General features: G+C 42.3%; 1 protein-coding gene across 1 annotated transcript in view; it reads right to left on the bottom strand.

Annotated features, from left to right (window-relative positions):
* Cen (cerebellar degeneration-related protein 2-like) overlaps positions 1-19,375 on the bottom strand; it is a 298,305-nt gene that overhangs the window by 259,316 nt on the left and 19,614 nt on the right. Inside the window, exon 2 of the mRNA XM_053786683.2 lies at positions 13,168-13,530. Coding sequence (XP_053642658.1) covers positions 13,168-13,243 — 76 coding nt within the window. The 5' untranslated portion in view covers positions 13,244-13,530. The remainder of the gene's footprint in view (positions 1-13,167; positions 13,531-19,375) is intronic.

Below are 19,375 nucleotides of genomic sequence, written 5' to 3' on the forward strand. Positions count from 1 at the left end.
CTACAGTAGTGTCAACCTGAGCTGGTAGACTACAGTAGTGTCAACCTGAGCTGGTAGACTACAGTAGTGTCAACCTGAGCTGGTAGACTACAGTAGTGTCAACCTGAACTAGTAGACTACAGTAGTGTCAACCTGAGCTGGTAGACTACAGTAGTGTCAACCTGAGCTGGTAGACTACAGTAGTGTCAACCTGAGCTGGTAGACTACAGTAGTGTCAACCTGAGCTGGTAGACTACAGTAGTGTCAACCTGAGCTGTAGACTACAGTAGTGTCAACCTGAGCTGGTAGACTACAGTAGTGTCAACCTGAGCTGGTAGACTACAGTAGTGTCAACCTGAGCTGGTAGACTACAGTAGTGTCAACCTGAGCTGGTAGACTACAGTAGTGTCAACCTGAGCTGGTAGACTACAGTAGTGTCAACCTGAGCTGGTAGACTACAGTAGTGTCAACCTGAGCTGGTAGACTACAGTAGTGTCAACCTGAGCTGGTAGACTACAGTAGTGTCAACCTGAGCTGGTAGACTACAGTAGTGTCAACCTGAGCTGGTAGACTACAGTAGTGTCAACCTGAGCTGGTAGACTACAGTAGTGTCAACCTGAGCTGGTAGACTACAGTAGTGTCACTAGTTGGTAGACTACAGTGTCAACCTGAGCTGGTAGACTACAGTAGTGTCAACCTGAGCTGGTAGACTACAGTAGTGTCAACCTGAGCTGGTAGACTACAGTAGTGTCAACCTGAGCTGGTAGACTACAGTAGCGCAATCTAATTCAGAGTAATCCAACTAAATATACTTTAGATAAGTCTATAATAATTTAATAATAAACGAACACAAAATATATTTTTTTCGTTAGGGTTAGAATGATTTTTTGCGAAATTAATGTAAACACAAATTTTTCACATTGTCCTATTCGGCAAGATGAACGTTGCTATTTAAGCCAAAATTGTAAGTTTCACATATTCGGCACCACATTTTATATAATAATATAATTTTATATATATATATATATATATATATATATATATATATATATATATATATATATATATATATATATATATATATATATATATATATATATATATATATATCTGGGCCAAGGCTGGTCATATTTTTTACGCTTTCTTTAGCGTCATAGGTTGACACAATGACGCAATAAATGATATAAGATATGCACAACGTGACTCGGAGTATATAAGGACCAAAAAAAATAGCATTAGGCGATTTTTTTGTCGAAGGAACTGACGTCCTTGGAACCACGACTGAGGATCCAATAGTCTTGGAACCCACGATTGAAGGTCCAATAGTCCTGGAACCCACGTCTGAGGATCCAATAGTCCTGGAATCCACGACTGAGGATCCAACAGTTCTGGAGCCCATGATCGAGGATCCAATAGTCCTGGAACCCACGATCGACGATCCAATAGTCCTGGAACCTACGATCGAGGACCCAATAGTCCTGGAACCCCTTTTTACACAGGTTTTTAGGTTAGGTTAAGGTTCCTAACTTTATTTACAAGCTAAGAACTGTTACCTACATCAGCTCTCTCTCTCTCTCTTTCTCTCCTCTCTAAATCTTACTGAACTCAGACCTCCAGCTTCACTAGAGAGAAAGTGGCTATCTTACTCAGAAGACAGACTCTGGTAGCGAAAGCTGAGAGCCTGAGTGACTGTCCACAGTGCATGAGAAGTCATGTTTTATCTTTAAGACATTCACTTCTCTTTACATGTCAGTCTGTCAGTCAGTCTACCTGTCTTGTCTGCATGTCTCTCTGAAGGGAAAAAAGTTCGAAAAACTCAAGGAAATTTATTTTCAAATTTAAGAGGAAGTTAGTGGTCAATCCAGTAGTGGAGCCGTGGAAGTAATAGAGCAGCAGTTGAAGACATGGGCACAAGTGGGCGGGGGCCCACTAGTGGAAGGAAGGACACGCCCATAAGCTTCAGCAATCGAATTGTGAAATCTTGTTATCTCTGTGTTAAGAATCCATAGTGATGTTTTGTCAGACTAGTATCTGTACATCAAGTATCTGTACACCAAGTATATGTACATCAAATATCTGTACATCAAGTATCTGTACACCAAGTATATGTACATCAAATATCTGTACATCAAGTATCTGTACACCAAGTATATGTACATCAAATATCTGTACATCAAATATCTGTACATCAAGTATCTGTACACCAAGTATATGTACATCAAGTATCTGTACACCAAGTATCTGTACATCAAGTATCTGTACATCAAGTATCTGTACACCAAGTATCTGTACATCAAGTATCTGTACATCAAGTATCTGTACACCAAGTATATGTACATCAAGTATCTGTACACCAAGTATCTGTACATCAAGTATCTGTACACCAAGTATCTGTACATCAAGTATCTGTACATCAAGTATCTGTACATCAAGTATCTGTACATCAAGTATCTGTACATCAAGTATCTGTACATCAAGTATCTGTACACCAAGTATCTGTACATCAAGTATCTGTACATCAAGTATCTGTACATCAAGTATCTGTACACCAAGTATATGTACATCAAGTATCTGTACATCAAGTATCTGTACATCAAGTATCTGTACACCAAGTATCTGTACATCAAGTATCTGTACATCAAGTATCTGTACATCAAGTATCTGTACACCAAGTATCTGTACATCAAGTATCTGTACATCAAGTATCTGTACACCAAGTATATGTACATCAAGTATCTGTACATCAAGTATCTGTACATCAAGTATCTGTACATCAAGTATCTGTACATCAAGTATCTGTACATCAAGTATCTGTACATCAAGTATCTGTACATCAAGTATATGTACATCAAGTATATGTACATCAAGTATCTGTACATCAAGTATCTGTACATCAAGTATCTGTACATCAAGTATCTGTACATCAAGTATCTGTACATCAAGTATATGTACATCAAGTATATGTACATCAAGTATATGTACATCAAGTATCTGTACATCAAGTATATGTACATCAAGTATCTGTACATCAAGTATCTGTACATCAAGTATCTGTACATCAAGTATCTGTACATCAAGTATATGTACATCAGTATCTGTACATCAAGTATCTGTACATCAAGTATCTGTACATCACGTATCTGTACATCAAGTATATGTACATCAGTATCTGTACATCAAGTATCTGTACATCAAGTATCTGTACATCAAATATCTGTACATCAAGTATATGTACATCAGTATCTGTACATCAAGTATCTGTACATCAAGTATCTGTACATCAAGTATCTGTACATCAAATATCTGTACATCAAGTATATGTACATCAGTATCTGTACATCAAGTATCTGTACATCAAGTATCTGTACATCAAGTATCTGTACATCAAATATCTGTACATCAAGTATCTGTACATCAAGTATCTGTACATCAAGTATATGTACATCAAGTATCTGTACATCAAGTATATGTACATCAAATATCTGTACATCAAGTATCTGTACATCAAGTATCTGTACATCAAGTATCTGTACATCAAGTATCTGTACATCAAGTATATGTACATCAAGTATCTGTACATCGAGTATCTGTACATCAAGTATATGTACATCAGTATCTGTACATCAAATATCTGTACATCAAGTATCTGTACATCAAGTATATGTACATCAAGTATCTGTACATCAAGTATCTGTACATCAAGTATCTGTACATCAAGTATCTGTACATCAAGTATATGTACATCAAGTATCTGTACATCAAGTATATGTACATCAGTATCTGTACATCAAATATCTGTACATCAAGTATCTGTACATCAAGTATATGTACATCAAGTATCTGTACATCAAGTATATGTACATCAAGTATCTGTACATCAAGTATATGTACATCAAGTATCTGTACACCAAGTATCTGTACATCAAGTATCTGTACATCAGTATCTGTACATCAAGTATCTGTACATCAAGTATCTGTACATCAAGTATCTGTACATCAGTATCTGTACATCAAGTATCTGTACATCAAGTATCTGTACATCAAGTATATGTACATCAGTATCTGTACATCAAGTATCTGTACATCAAGTATCTGTACATCAGTATCTGTACATCAAGTATCTGTACATCAAGTATATGTACATCAGTATCTGTACATCAAGTATCTGTACATCAAGTATATGTACATCAGTATCTGTACATCAAGTATCTGTACATCAAGTATATGTACATCAAGTATCTGTACATCAAGTATCTGTACATCAGTATCTGTACATCAAGTATCTGTACATCAAGTATATGTACATCAGTATCTGTACATCAAGTATCTGTACATCAAGTATATGTACATCAGTATCTGTACATCAAGTATCTGTACATCAAGTATATGTACATCAGTATCTGTACATCAAGTATCTGTACATCAAGTATCTGTACATCAAGTATCTGTACATCAAGTATATGTACATCAGTATCTGTACATCAAGTATCTGTACATCAAGTATATGTACATCAGTATCTGTACATCAAGTATCTGTACATCAAGTATCTGTACATCAAGTATATGTACATCAAATATCTGTACATCAAGTATATGCACATCTGTGCATCAAGTATCTGTTCATCACGTATCTGTACATCAAGTATCTGTACATCAAGTATCTGCAGATCTTCAGGACCTTGCCTACTTCCTCTAGTGGGTCCCGCCCACATGTGACCACGTCTCCTTCTGCTGCATTTCTCCACTCCTTCCATCAGCTCTCTATTATAAAATGCTAAATTTCCATGTCACTGTTTTAGATTGATAAAGCCCCTGGTGGGCGAAACGTCTCGTCAATAAACATACCTAGGAGTTGCACGTGAGTCTTCGTAGTTATGTTACCAGAGAATGAGACAGCGGGGCACTGAATCAATCACTCAGCACAGATAGACGGTAGACCTGTCACTCAACACAGACAGTAGAACTGTCACTCAACACAGTAGAACTATCAACCATCAACCAAATCCAATAAAACAGGTTTCGTGGTGAATGCTCAGATTAACTGTCAGTCAAGGCTGACGATGCTGTCAAGTCTTGACATCTGACACCTTTGCCAGAGGTAGACAAAAGAATAAACGCTCAATCAATCAAGGTAAAGGTGAAAACGACACGCGAAACAACAGTAATAACTCCCTTGAGGGCCTATTGGCCCTTGGTAGGAAAGTCGTATTCACAGTCAACCCCACACACACACTCAGGGACCCGTTCTGTTTATTATTTAAAGCTACGTAAAGTTCTGGTTTATCCGTACACCACCAGCAGGGTTCTGCTTTTGTATCAGCACCACCAGCATAGTTCTGCTTTTGTATCAGCACCACCAGCATAGTTCTGCTCTTGTGTCAGCACCACCAGCATAGTTCTGCTTTTGTATCAGCACCACCAGCATAGTTCTGCTTTTGTATCAGCACCACCAGCATAGTTCTGCTCTTGTGTCAGCACCACCAGCATAGTTCTGCTCTTGTATCAGCACCACCAGCATAGTTCTGCTCTTGTGTCAGCACCACCAGCATAGTTCTGCTCTTGTATCAGCACCACCAGCATAGTTCTGCTCTTGTATCAGCACCACCAGCATAGTTCTGCTCTTGTATCAGCACCATCAGCATAGTTCTGCTCTTGTATCAGCACCACCAGCATAGTTCTGCTCTTGTATCAGCACCACCAGCATAGTTCTGCTCTTGTATCAGCACCACCAGCATAGTTCTGCTATTGTATCAGCACCACCAGCATAGTTCTGCTCTTGTATCAGCACCACCAGCATAGTTCTGCTCTTGTATCAGCACCACCAGCATAGTTCTGCTATTGTATCAGCACCACCAGCATAGTTCTGCTTTTGTATCAGCACCACCAGCATAGTTCTGCTCTTGTGTCAGCACCACCAGCATAGTTCTGCTCTTGTATCAGCACCACCAGCATAGTTCTGCTCTTGTATCAGCACCACCAGCATAGTTCTGCTCTTGTATCAGCACCACCAGCATAGTTCTGCTCTTGTGTCAGCACCACCAGCATAGTTCTGCTTTTGTATCAGCACCACCAGCATAGTTCTGCTCTTGTGTCAGCACCACCAGCATAGTTCTGCTCTTGTGTCAGCACCACCAGCATAGTTCTGCTATTGTATCAGCACCACCAGCATAGTTCTGCTCTTGTATCAGCACCACCAGCATAGTTCTGCTCTTGTATCAGCACCACCAGCATAGTTCTGCTATTGTATCAGCACCACCAGCATAGTTCTGCTTTTGTATCAGCACCACCAGCATAGTTCTGCTCTTGTATCAGCACCACCAGCATAGTTCTGCTCTTGTATCAGCACCACCAGCATAGTTCTGCTTTTGTATCAGCACCACCAGCATAGTTCTGCTTTTGTATCAGCACCACCAGCATAGTTCTGCTCTTGTGTCAGCACCACCAGCATAGTTCTGCTCTTGTATCAGCACCACTAGCATAGTTCTGCTCTTGTATCAGCACCACCAGCATAGTTCTGTTCATGTATCAGCACCACCAGCATAGTTCTTCTCTCGTATCAGCACCACCAGCATAGTTCTGCTCTTGTATCAGCACCACCAGCATAGTTCTGCTCTTGTATCAGCACCACCAGCATAGTTCTGCTCTTGTATCAGCACCACCAGCATAGTTCTGCTATTGTATCAGCACCACCAGCATAGTTCTGCTTTTGTATCAGCACCACCAGCATAGTTCTGCTCTTGTATCAGCACCACCAGCATAGTTCTGCTCTTGTATCAGCACCACCAGCATAGTTCTGCTATTGTATCAGCACCACCAGCATAGTTCTGCTTTTGTATCAGCACCACCAGCATAGTTCTGCTCTTGTGTCAGCACCACCAGCATAGTTCTGCTCTTGTATCAGCACCACCAGCATAGTTCTGCTCTTGTATCAGCACCACCAGCATAGTTCTGCTCTTGTATCAGCACCACCAGCATAGTTCTGCTCTTGTGTCAGCACCACCAGCATAGTTCTGCTTTTGTATCAGCACCACCAGCATAGTTCTGCTCTTGTGTCAGCACCACCAGCATAGTTCTGCTCTTGTATCAGCACCACCAGCATAGTTCTGTTCATGTATCAGCACCACCAGCATAGTTCTTCTCTCGTATCAGCACCACCAGCATAGTTCTGCTCTTGTATCAGCACCACCAGCATAGTTCTGCTCTTGTATCAGCACCACCAGCATAGTTCTGCTCTTGTATCAGCACCACCAGCATAGTTCTGCTCTTGTATCAGCACCACCAGCATAGTTCTGCTCTTGTATCAGCACCACCAGCATAGTTCTGCTCTTGTATCAGCACCACCAGCATAGTTCTGCTCTTGTATCAGCACCACCAGCATAGTTCTGCTCTTGTATCAGCACCACCAGCATAGTTCTGCTCTTGTATCAGCACCACCAGCATAGTTCTGCTCTTGTATCAGCACCACCAGCATAGTTCTGCTCTTGTATCAGCACCACCAGCATAGTTCTGCTCTTGTATCAGCACCACCAGCATAGTTCTGCTCTTGTATCAGCACCACCAGCATAGTTCTGCTCTTGTATCAGCACCACCAGCATAGTTCTGCTCTTGTATCAGCACCACCAGCATAGTTCTGCTCTTGTATCAGCACCACCAGCATAGTTCTGCTCTTGTATCAGCACCACCAGCATAGTTCTGCTCTTGTATCAGCACCACCAGCATAGTTCTGCTCTTGTATCAGCACCACCAGCATAGTTCTGCTCTTGTATCAGCACCACCAGCATAGTTCTGCTCTTGTATCAGCACCACCAGCATAGTTCTGCTCTTGTATCAGCACCACCAGCATAGTTCTGCTCTTGTATCAGCACCACCAGCATAGTTCTGCTCTTGTATCAGCACCACCAGCATAGTTCTGCTCTTGTATCAGCACCACCAGCATAGTTCTGCTCTTGTATCAGCACCACCAGCATAGTTCTGCTCTTGTATCAGCACCACCAGCATAGTTCTGCTCTTGTATCAGCACCACCAGCATAGTTCTGCTCTTGTATCAGCACCACCAGCATAGTTCTGCTCTTGTATCAGCACCACCAGCATAGTTCTGCTCTTGTATCAGCACCACCAGCATAGTTCTGCTCTTGTATCAGCACCACCAGCATAGTTCTGCTCTTGTATCAGCACCACCAGCATAGTTCTGCTCTTGTATCAGCACCCAGCATAGTTCTGCTCTTGTAGCATAGTTCTGCTCTTGTATCAGCACCACCAGCATAGTTCTGCTCTTGTATCAGCACCACCAGCATAGTTCTGCTCTTGTATCAGCACCACCAGCATAGTTCTGCTCTTGTATCAGCACCACCAGCATAGTTCTGCTCTTGTATCAGCACCACCAGCATAGTTCTGCTCTTGTATCAGCACCACCAGCATAGTTCTGCTCTTGTATCAGCACCACCAGCATAGTTCTGCTCTTGTATCAGCACCACCAGCATAGTTCTGCTCTTGTATCAGCACCACCAGCATAGTTCTGCTCTTGTATCAGCACCACCAGCATAGTTCTGCTCTTGTATCAGCACCACCAGCATAGTTCTGCTCTTGTATCAGCACCACCAGCATAGTTCTGCTCTTGTATCAGCACCACCAGCATAGTTCTGCTCTTGTATCAGCACCACCAGCATAGTTCTGCTCTTGTATCAGCACCACCAGCATAGTTCTGCTCTTGTATCAGCACCACCAGCATAGTTCTGCTCTTGTATCAGCACCACCAGCATAGTTCTGCTCTTGTATCAGCACCACCAGCATAGTTCTGCTCTTGTATCAGCACCACCAGCATAGTTCTGCTCTTGTATCAGCACCACCAGCATAGTTCTGCTCTTGTATCAGCACCACCAGCATAGTTCTGCTCTTGTATCAGCACCACCAGCATAGTTCTGCTCTTGTATCAGCACCACCAGCATAGTTCTGCTCTTGTATCAGCACCACCAGCATAGTTCTGCTCTTGTATCAGCACCACCAGCATAGTTCTGCTCTTGTATCAGCACCACCAGCATAGTTCTGCTCTTGTATCAGCACCACCAGCATAGTTCTGCTCTTGTATCAGCACCACCAGCATAGTTCTGCTCTTGTATCAGCACCACCAGCATAGTTCTGCTCTTGTATCAGCACCACCAGCATAGTTCTGCTCTTGTAGCACCACCAGCATAGTTCTGCAGCACCACCCGCATAGTTCTGCTCTTGTATCAGCACCACCAGCATAGTTCTGCTCTTGTATCAGCACCACCAGCATAGTTCTGCTCTTGTATCAGCACCACCAGCATAGTTCTGCTCTTGTATCAGCACCACCAGCATAGTTCTGCTCTTGTATCAGCACCACCAGCATAGTTCTGCTCTTGTATCAGCACCACCAGCATAGTTCTGCTCTTGTATCAGCACCACCAGCATAGTTCTGCTCTTGTATCAGCACCACCAGCATAGTTCTGCTCTTGTATCAGCACCACCAGCATAGTTCTGCTCTTGTATCAGCACCACCAGCATAGTTCTGCTCTTGTATCAGCACCACCAGCATAGTTCTGCTCTTGTATCAGCACCACCAGCATAGTTCTGCTCTTGTATCAGCACCACCAGCATAGTTCTGCTCTTGTATCAGCACCACCAGCATAGTTCTGCTCTTGTATCAGCACCACCAGCATAGTTCTGCTCTTGTATCAGCACCACCAGCATAGTTCTGCTCTTGTATCAGCACCACCAGCATAGTTCTGCTCTTGTATCAGCACCACCAGCATAGTTCTGCTCTTGTATCAGCACCACCAGCATAGTTCTGCTCTTGTATCAGCACCACCAGCATAGTTCTGCTCTTGTATCAGCACCACCAGCATAGTTCTGCTCTTGTATCAGCACCACCAGCATAGTTCTGCTCTTGTATCAGCACCACCAGCATAGTTCTGCTCTTGTATCAGCACCACCAGCATAGTTCTGCTCTTGTATCAGCACCACCAGCATAGTTCTGCTCTTGTATCAGCACCACCAGCATAGTTCTGCTCTTGTATCAGCACCACCAGCATAGTTCTGCTCTTGTATCAGCACCACCAGCATAGTTCTGCTCTTGTATCAGCACCACCAGCATAGTTCTGCTCTTGTATCAGCACCACCAGCATAGTTCTGCTCTTGTATCAGCACCACCAGCATAGTTCTGCTCTTGTATCAGCACCACCAGCATAGTTCTGCTCTTGTATCAGCACCACCAGCATAGTTCTGCTCTTGTATCAGCACCACCAGCATAGTTCTGCTCTTGTATCAGCACCACCAGCATAGTTCTGCTCTTGTATCAGCACCACCAGCATAGTTCTGCTCTTGTATCAGCACCACCAGCATAGTTCTGCTCTTGTATCAGCACCACCAGCATAGTTCTGCTCTTGTATCAGCACCACCAGCATAGTTCTGCTCTTGTATCAGCACCACCAGCATAGTTCTGCTCTTGTATCAGCACCACCAGCATAGTTCTGCTCTTGTATCAGCACCACCAGCATAGTTCTGCTCTTGTATCAGCACCACCAGCATAGTTCTGCTCTTGTATCAGCACCACCAGCATAGTTCTGCTCTTGTATCAGCACCACCAGCATAGTTCTGCTCTTGTATCAGCACCACCAGCATAGTTCTGCTCTTGTATCAGCACCACCAGCATAGTTCTGCTCTTGTATCAGCACCACCAGCATAGTTCTGCTCTTGTATCAGCACCACCAGCATAGTTCTGCTCTTGTATCAGCACCACCAGCATAGTTCTGCTCTTGTATCAGCACCACCAGCATAGTTCTGCTCTTGTATCAGCACCACCAGCATAGTTCTGCTCTTGTATCAGCACCACCAGCATAGTTCTGCTCTTGTATCAGCACCACCAGCATAGTTCTGCTCTTGTATCAGCACCACCAGCATAGTTCTGCTCTTGTATCAGCACCACCAGCATAGTTCTGCTCTTGTATCAGCACCACCAGCATAGTTCTGCTCTTGTATCAGCACCACCAGCATAGTTCTGCTCTTGTATCAGCACCACCAGCATAGTTCTGCTCTTGTATCAGCACCACCAGCATAGTTCTGCTCTTGTATCAGCACCACCAGCATAGTTCTGCTTTTGTATCAGCACCACCAGCATAGTTCTGCTCTTGTATCAGCACCACCAGCATAGTTCTGCTCTTGTATCAGCACCACCAGCATAGTTCTGCTCTTGTATCAGCACCACCAGCATAGTTCTGCTCTTGTATCAGCACCACCAGCATAGTTCTGCTCTTGTATCAGCACCACCAGCATAGTTCTGCTCTTGTATCAGCACCACCAGCATAGTTCTGCTCTTGTATCAGCACCACCAGCATAGTTCTGCTCTTGTATCAGCACCACCAGCATAGTTCTGCTCTTGTATCAGCACCACCAGCATAGTTCTGCTCTTGTATCAGCACCACCAGCATAGTTCTGCTCTTGTATCAGCACCACCAGCATAGTTCTGCTCTTGTATCAGCACCACCAGCATAGTTCTGCTCTTGTATCAGCACCACCAGCATAGTTCTGCTCTTGTATCAGCACCACCAGCATAGTTCTGCTCTTGTATCAGCACCACCAGCATAGTTCTGCTCTTGTATCAGCACCACCAGCATAGTTCTGCTCTTGTATCAGCACCACCAGCATAGTTCTGCTCTTGTATCAGCACCACCAGCATAGTTCTGCTCTTGTATCAGCACCACCAGCATAGTTCTGCTCTTGTATCAGCACCACCAGCATAGTTCTGCTCTTGTATCAGCACCACCAGCATAGTTCTGCTCTTGTATCAGCACCACCAGCATAGTTCTGCTCTTGTATCAGCACCACCAGCATAGTTCTGCTCTTGTATCAGCACCACCAGCATAGTTCTGCTCTTGTATCAGCACCACCAGCATAGTTCTGCTCTTGTATCAGCACCACCAGCATAGTTCTGCTCTTGTATCAGCACCACCAGCATAGTTCTGCTCTTGTATCAGCACCACCAGCATAGTTCTGCTCTTGTATCAGCACCACCAGCATAGTTCTGCTCTTGTATCAGCACCACCAGCATAACTTGACTGTTGTATCAACAGCACCAGCATAACTTGACTGTTGTATCAGCACCACCAGCATAACTTGACTCTTGTATCAACAGCACCAGCATAACTTGACTGTTGTATCAGCACCACCAGCATAACTTGACTCTTGTATCAACAGCACCAGCATAACTTGACTGTTGTATCAGCACCACCAGCATAACTTGACTCTTGTATCAACAGCACCAGCATAACTTGACTGTTGTATCAGCACCACCAGCATAACTTGACTCTTGTATCAACAGCACCAGCATAACTTGACTGTTGTATCAGCACCACCAGCATAACTTGACTCTTGTATCAACAGCACCAGCATAACTTGACTCTTGTATCAACAGCACCAGCATAACTTGACTCTTGTATCAACAGCACCAGCATAACTTGACTGTTGTATCAGCACCACCAGCATAACTTGACTCTTGTATCAACAGCACCAGCATAACTTGACTCTTGTATCAACAGCACCAGCATAACTTGACTGTTGTATCAACACCACCAGCAGAACTCTAATATGATTCCAGGAAGGAGAGAGCTTCCATTCATCAGAAAAGCAATTTTTCTCCTGTTTCAAGGTACCTACCTGCCTTGCAGGGTTAAACTGACGCCACAATTTCAAGTTAAAATGGTACACTTCGGCGGGAAAATAGATGGAACACTTGCTTGTTTCTTCCCATTGTAACACTTGAGTTACACATTATTAAACGCTCTGAAAGCAACACTTACCATATTTTCTGGCATAAAAGGCACGCCTTTTTTCCACAAGAAGTCTTGGAAAATCAGCCTGCGCCTTATATGCTCAAGGTCAGGGTCAAGGGTAGGCTTTGGGTAATTACCTCTTGAAAGTAATTACTGATTTACAGTTACGATACCTGTATCAGTCCAACAGAAATTATGAATGTAACACCTGTATCAGTCCAGCAGATGTTATAAATATAACACTTACCTGTATCAGTCCAGCAGATGTTATAAATATAACACTTACCTGTATCAGTCCAGCAGATGTTATAAATATAACACTTACCTGTATCAGTCCAGCAGATGTTATAAATATAACACTTACCTGTATCAGTCCAGCAGATGTTATAAATATAACACTTACCTGTATCAGTCCAGCAGTCAGTACATTCTTGACAAAGCATGGACCACTCGAACGCCAGCTCGGAATAGGACGCCATCCTGACGCTGAAGTCAGCGTGCACGGAGAGTAACCGACCACAAGAGTGTCTGGAGGTACCTCGGAGTGTAAGCGATCACACCTGCTGACCTAGGGTCACCTCTGGCTGACCTCTTATGCAGTTCATCGCAGTCTGTGCGCCATTGTTATTGAGTTTCACCGCACGGCGCATTTCCTGCACTTGTATCAGTATTTCTAGTCTGTTCTTCTCATTAATTTACTGACGCGTGTTGTAATGAGGTCACCTGAATGTCGTATTCTCATATCACGTCCAAGAGTACCACATCGCTGCAAAGAAATGAAAGAACAATTATAGCTGAACACTGTCGAGTGAAGCCGCGGTAAGGGCCATTATAGCTTACGAACAATTATAACTGAACACTATCGACTGAACCCTGCAGTAAGAACCATTATAGAGCATAAGAACGGAGAAAAACTGCAGCAGGCCTACTGGCCCATACTAGGCAGGTCCTTGTCAAATCTAAACCACTAACAAAAATATTCGCCCAACCCATTATCAATGTTACCCAGTGATAGTTGAACATTATAGAGTGAACCCTGCAGTAAGGGCCATTATAGCTTGCACCTTCATGGGGAAACTGCAGGTATGATGGCAAATACTGAACTGCTGAATGGCCGTGACAGCCATTACAGTTTCAACTGTCACCGTCATAAAAACGCCCAGTCATAAGTGAACCATTTGTACCAGTATGCTCCCACTTTTTACTCAGTATTCCCACTGGATGAAGTCCGTGTAGATTTAACTCTTCACCTGACTATAATAAATTGCGTATTTCACAGTTTATATTATTTAGCCGACATTTCAGTCCGTCCGAGATAATTTGGGGTTTCTCCCCATTTTTCTTGCTCATTTGTGACTTGATAATGGTCTAGTAAGGACCGAAACATCGTCTAAACGTATTTGTGAACTCTTCCAGCCACGGTACTGCAATCTCCAGTCTTCAATGTCATTTTAGTTCGCAAAGAAAGAGGTGTGAGAGAGCATAGGCTGTTACCACGTATCTGACTGATTGGGGGTAGGTACTAGGTAGGTAGGTGAGACACAATGGCTTCTTCAGTCCAATGCAGAAAAAAGGTGGAAGACGAAGAGGAGTTTGAGGTAATCAATCCCTCAGCCTGGAGTCCATGTGATCAGTCCATCAATCTTCATAAAAGATGCGGAGGAACTTATACGTTGCAGACAGGTGAGGGGAAGCAGTCGTAGGCTGCGTCACCTTGGAGAAATGTACAGGTGGAAGCAGGTCAGGCTTATAGATCAGGTAAGTGTAGAATTCCCTGCATCAAGATCCCAAGATGTTGATGTGTCTGACAGCAATTGTAAAGATACACAAGTGTTGCAACAGGTCTCATTAATAAAGTGTTGCAACAAATGTCTCAATTTTTCTACGTCTCAACCGTCCTAGGATCGAACCTGGGCGCTTCGATTGTGAACCGAAGGCGGTACCACTGAACCACAATCCTCGTATATCATCAAATAAAAATGAGGTGAATGTATTAGTGATTCAGTATGGACTACAGATGGTCCAATAAAGGAAATTATAGTCATTTTCAACCACTAAACCCGCACGGGGTGCCACAGCGCCTGGGGAATGAGGTTTGATCCAAGGAAGGGGAGAACAGCTTCAATCCCGGTAACTTTTTTGAAAGTTGTGCTCAATTTTACTATTTTCTTTAATTTGTTCATAGATGTGAATTTAGACTTTTGGTGGATTCAAAATTCATCCCATATCAAAAAAGAAAAGTTCCTTGATGTGTCCAGGTGAAATATTCTGATTCTAGACTCGATCCTCACTGTATCTAAATCAAATTTCAACAGTTTAGACAATTTCAATGTACTGCTAGGATATTTGTATCATGATGCTAGGACAATAACACGCTGCTAGGACAATAATAACACGTTGCTAGGACAATATTAACACGCTGCTAGGACAATATTAACACGCTGCTAGGACAATAATAACACGTTGCTAGGACAATATTAACACGCTGCTAGGACAATAACACGCTGCTAGGACAATAATAACACGTTGCTAGGACAATATTAACATGCTTCTAGGACAATAATAACACGTTGCTAGGACAATATTAACACGCTGCTAGGACAATATTAACACGTTGCTAGGACAATATTAACACGCTGCTAGGACAATATTAACACGCTGCTAGGACAATATTATCATGCTGCTACGACAATAATAACACGCTGCTAGGACAATAACACGCTGCTAGGACAATAATAACACGTTGCTAGGACAATATTAACACGCTGCTAGGACAATATTAACACGCTGCTAGGACAATAATAACACGTTGCTAGGACAATATTAACACGCTGCTAGGACAATAATAACACGTTGCTAGGACAATATTAACACGCTGCTAGGACAATATTATCATGCTGCTACGACAATAATAACACGCTGCTAGGACAATATTAACACGCTGCTAGGACAATATTATCATGCTGCTACGACAATAATAACACGCTGCTAGGACAATATTAACACGCTGCTAGGACAATATTAACACGCTGCTAGGACAATAATAACACGTTGCTAGGACAATATTAACACGCTGCTAGGACAATATTAACACGTTGCTAGGACAATAATAACACGTTGCTAGGACAATATTAACACGCTGCTAGGACAATATTAACACGCTGCTTGGACAATAATAACACGTTGCTAGGACAATATTAACACGCTGCTAGGACAATATTAACACGTTGCTAGGACAATATTAACGCGCTGCTAGGACAATATTAACACGTTGCTAGGACAATGTTAACACGCTGCTAGGACAATAATAACACGCTGCTAGGACAATATAAACACGCTGCTGGGACAATATTAACATGCTGGGACAATATTAACACGCTGCTGGGACAATATTAACACGCTGCTGGGACAATATTAACACGCTGCTAGGACAATATTAATACGCTGCTGGGATAATATTAACACGCTGCTGGGACAATATTAACACGCTGCTGGGACAATATTAACACGCTGCTAGGACAATATAAACACGCTGCTAGGACAATATAAACACGCTGCTGGGACAATATTAACACGCTGCTGGGACAATATTAACACGCTGCTAGGACAATATAAACACGCTGCTAGGACAATATAAACACGCTGCTAGGACAATATAAACACGCTGCTAGGACAATATTAACACGCTGCTAGGACAATATAAACACGCTGCTGGGACAATATTAACACGCTGCTGGGACAATATTAACACGCTGCTAGGACAATATAAACACGCTGCTAGGACAATATAAACACGCTGCTAGGACAATATTAACACGCTGCTAGGACAATATAAACACGCTGCTGGGACAATATTAACACGCTGCTGGGACAATATTAACACGCTGCTGGGACAATATTAACACGCTGCTGGGACCAGTTAACTTGTGCTCCTTGCTGAGTGTATCAGCCATCATTGTGGGTCACGTAGAAATCATCTTCAGATATTTTGCAACTGAATTAACGTCTGTATTACAATTTCATTACGTTTTTAACAAAAAAAATAAACACCTTGTAAGATCATTATTACTGTAGCTTGTTTGGCTCTCACTGGACGGCTGCCCAGTCAATCTGACCCACTATGTGTGGTTTAAAAAGACGCGTGATGAAACACTAGGATCATATTGGAAAACGTTTCGGTCCTGGGACCTTGATCAAGGTCCCAGGACCGAAACGTTTTCTAATATGTCCTAGTGTTTGTTTAGGTTTCTTTCTAAACTAATTTGTCAGTATCTACTAGCAAGGTGTAATGTTTTGCCTGCCGCCCACGGGATGGGTATGGTGTGTATAATATAACTGTAAAATGGTGTGGTAATACATACATGGTGTGAAAAAGACACGTACAGTAGGACTGAAGAGGCCAATAGTGGCGAAACGTTTCCTCTAATAAATGTCCTGAACTGTACATAGGTGTCTTTTTTTCCACAACGTATATAATACAGTTACTAAATTAACGAAGTATCGTGATTCTTCAGAAAAAAAAATGAGTGATCCTGTCAAGACAGCGAGGTCACGCAGGTGACTGAACTGACAAGATTGACCTCGTATCCATACCAGAGAGAGACATCTGTGGAGCAAGACACAAACATCCAGAAACGAAACTACTTATACAACGCCCCGTGGCTTGGCTGGTAGCATCATAGCTCACACACTGAGGGTCCGGGATGGATCCCAGCATGGGTGAAACGTTGGACACTTTCCCTTAAAATAAGATTTTATTCGGATTTTTAATCCCGGAGGGTTAGCCACCCAGCATAACCCAAGAAAGTCAGTACGTCATCGAGGACTGTCTTATTTCCATTGTGGTCCTTAAATCTTGTCACCCAGGATGCGAGTCACACCAGTCGACTAACACCCAGGTACCTACTTACTGCTAGGTGAACATGAACAAACAAATGTAAAGAAATACGCTCAATGTATCCACCTGGCCGGGGATCGAACCACAGACACCCGCTGTGCCTGTTCACCAAGAAGTAGATACCTGGATATTAGTCATAACCTGGATATTAGTACATAACCAGGGACTTTCTATACGGTATGCCAGTGATGTCAGCTAGGTCTGTATTAGTTGTATCATGTACTTCTAGAAATAAAGATTATTATAGAGTTTTAACTTCTACTTCCAATCAAAAAGTTGATCAAAAAATAGCATGTTGTGCATTCTTGCAGCTTTGTCTCCAAAATATTTCGACGTTACGCCCTTCAAACTAATACAAAAGAAGACGACCCTTGGAGGCCTGTAAGACACCCGCCTCAACCCTCACAAAACACACACACCGACGCCCTCACGACCTTCCAATGATCTGCAATACCCTCCATTCATAGAAAATGGGGCAGGGGTGTGTGTTTCTGTGTTTTTATTTATTTATTTATTTATTTATTTCCAATTTGTGCACACATACAGAGGTACAAAAAAATACAGATAAGAGCAGTATGCCAAAGCCACTTATACTATGCATAGCATTACGGGCTGGCTTAAAATTAACTTAAGATTAACTAAGCAATGATTATTATTATTATTATAATCAAAAAGAAGCGCTAAGCCACAAGGACTATACAGCGCTGCTACTAAGCAATGATGAAATCAGTGATAAAACATTAATGTAAACAGATAACTATAAAGCACAAGTGAGTATTACAAAGACAGGTCATATGGTTGCATTCAGTTAGGTAGTGATTCTGTTAGGTAGTGTATTTAAAAAATAATAAGTTAGATTGGGTTTTAGGTTTAACATTTATGTGATATAATTGTGAGAAACATTTAAGATATACAATTTATAATGTTCAGTTATTCAGTATTTATTTGGTTTTGGGTGAGTAAGTAATCTTTGAGAAGAGACTTGAATTTATAAACAGGTTGTGTTTCTTTTATATTTACAGGTAATGAATTCCAGATTTTAGGGCCTTTTATGTGCATTGAGTTTTTGCATAGTGTGAGATGGACACGAGGAACATCAAAGAGTGATCTGTGCCTTGTGTTATGGTCATGTGTTCTGTTGAGGTTGGCAAGGAGATGTTTGAGGGGAGGGTTAATATCAGAGTTAAGTGTTCTATGTATGTAATAGGTGCAGTAATAAGTATGGATGTTTTGTATGGTGAGTAGGTTTAGTGTATTGAATATTGGTGGAGTGTGCTGCCTGTAGTGAGAATTTGTTATCATTCTAACTGCAGCCTTTTGTTGGGTAATTAGTGGTCTGAGATGGTTAATTGTTGTTGAGCCCCATGCACAAATTCCATAGGTGAGATAGGGGTAAATAAGAGAGTGATATAGGGCCAGGAGGGCTGACTGTGGAACATAGTACCGTATCTTCGATAGTATGCCTACAGTCTTGGAAATTTTCTTAGAAATTTGATGTATATGTGTATGAAATTTGAGTCTATTATCAAGGTGGATTCCTAAGAATTTTCCCTCTATTAGTTTTGTGATAGGTGATCCATTTATCATTATGTTAAGAGGGACATCTGTAGCTCTGTTACCAAACTGAATGAAGTAGGTTTTGTCAATGTTTAGTGTAAGTTTGTTAGTCCTCATCCAGGTAGATATTTTCTGTAATTCGGTATTTACAGTATTG

The sequence above is a fragment of the Cherax quadricarinatus genome, chromosome 41 (genome assembly GCF_038502225.1).
Source record: "Cherax quadricarinatus isolate ZL_2023a chromosome 41, ASM3850222v1, whole genome shotgun sequence".
Taxonomy (NCBI): Eukaryota; Metazoa; Arthropoda; class Malacostraca; order Decapoda; family Parastacidae; genus Cherax; species Cherax quadricarinatus.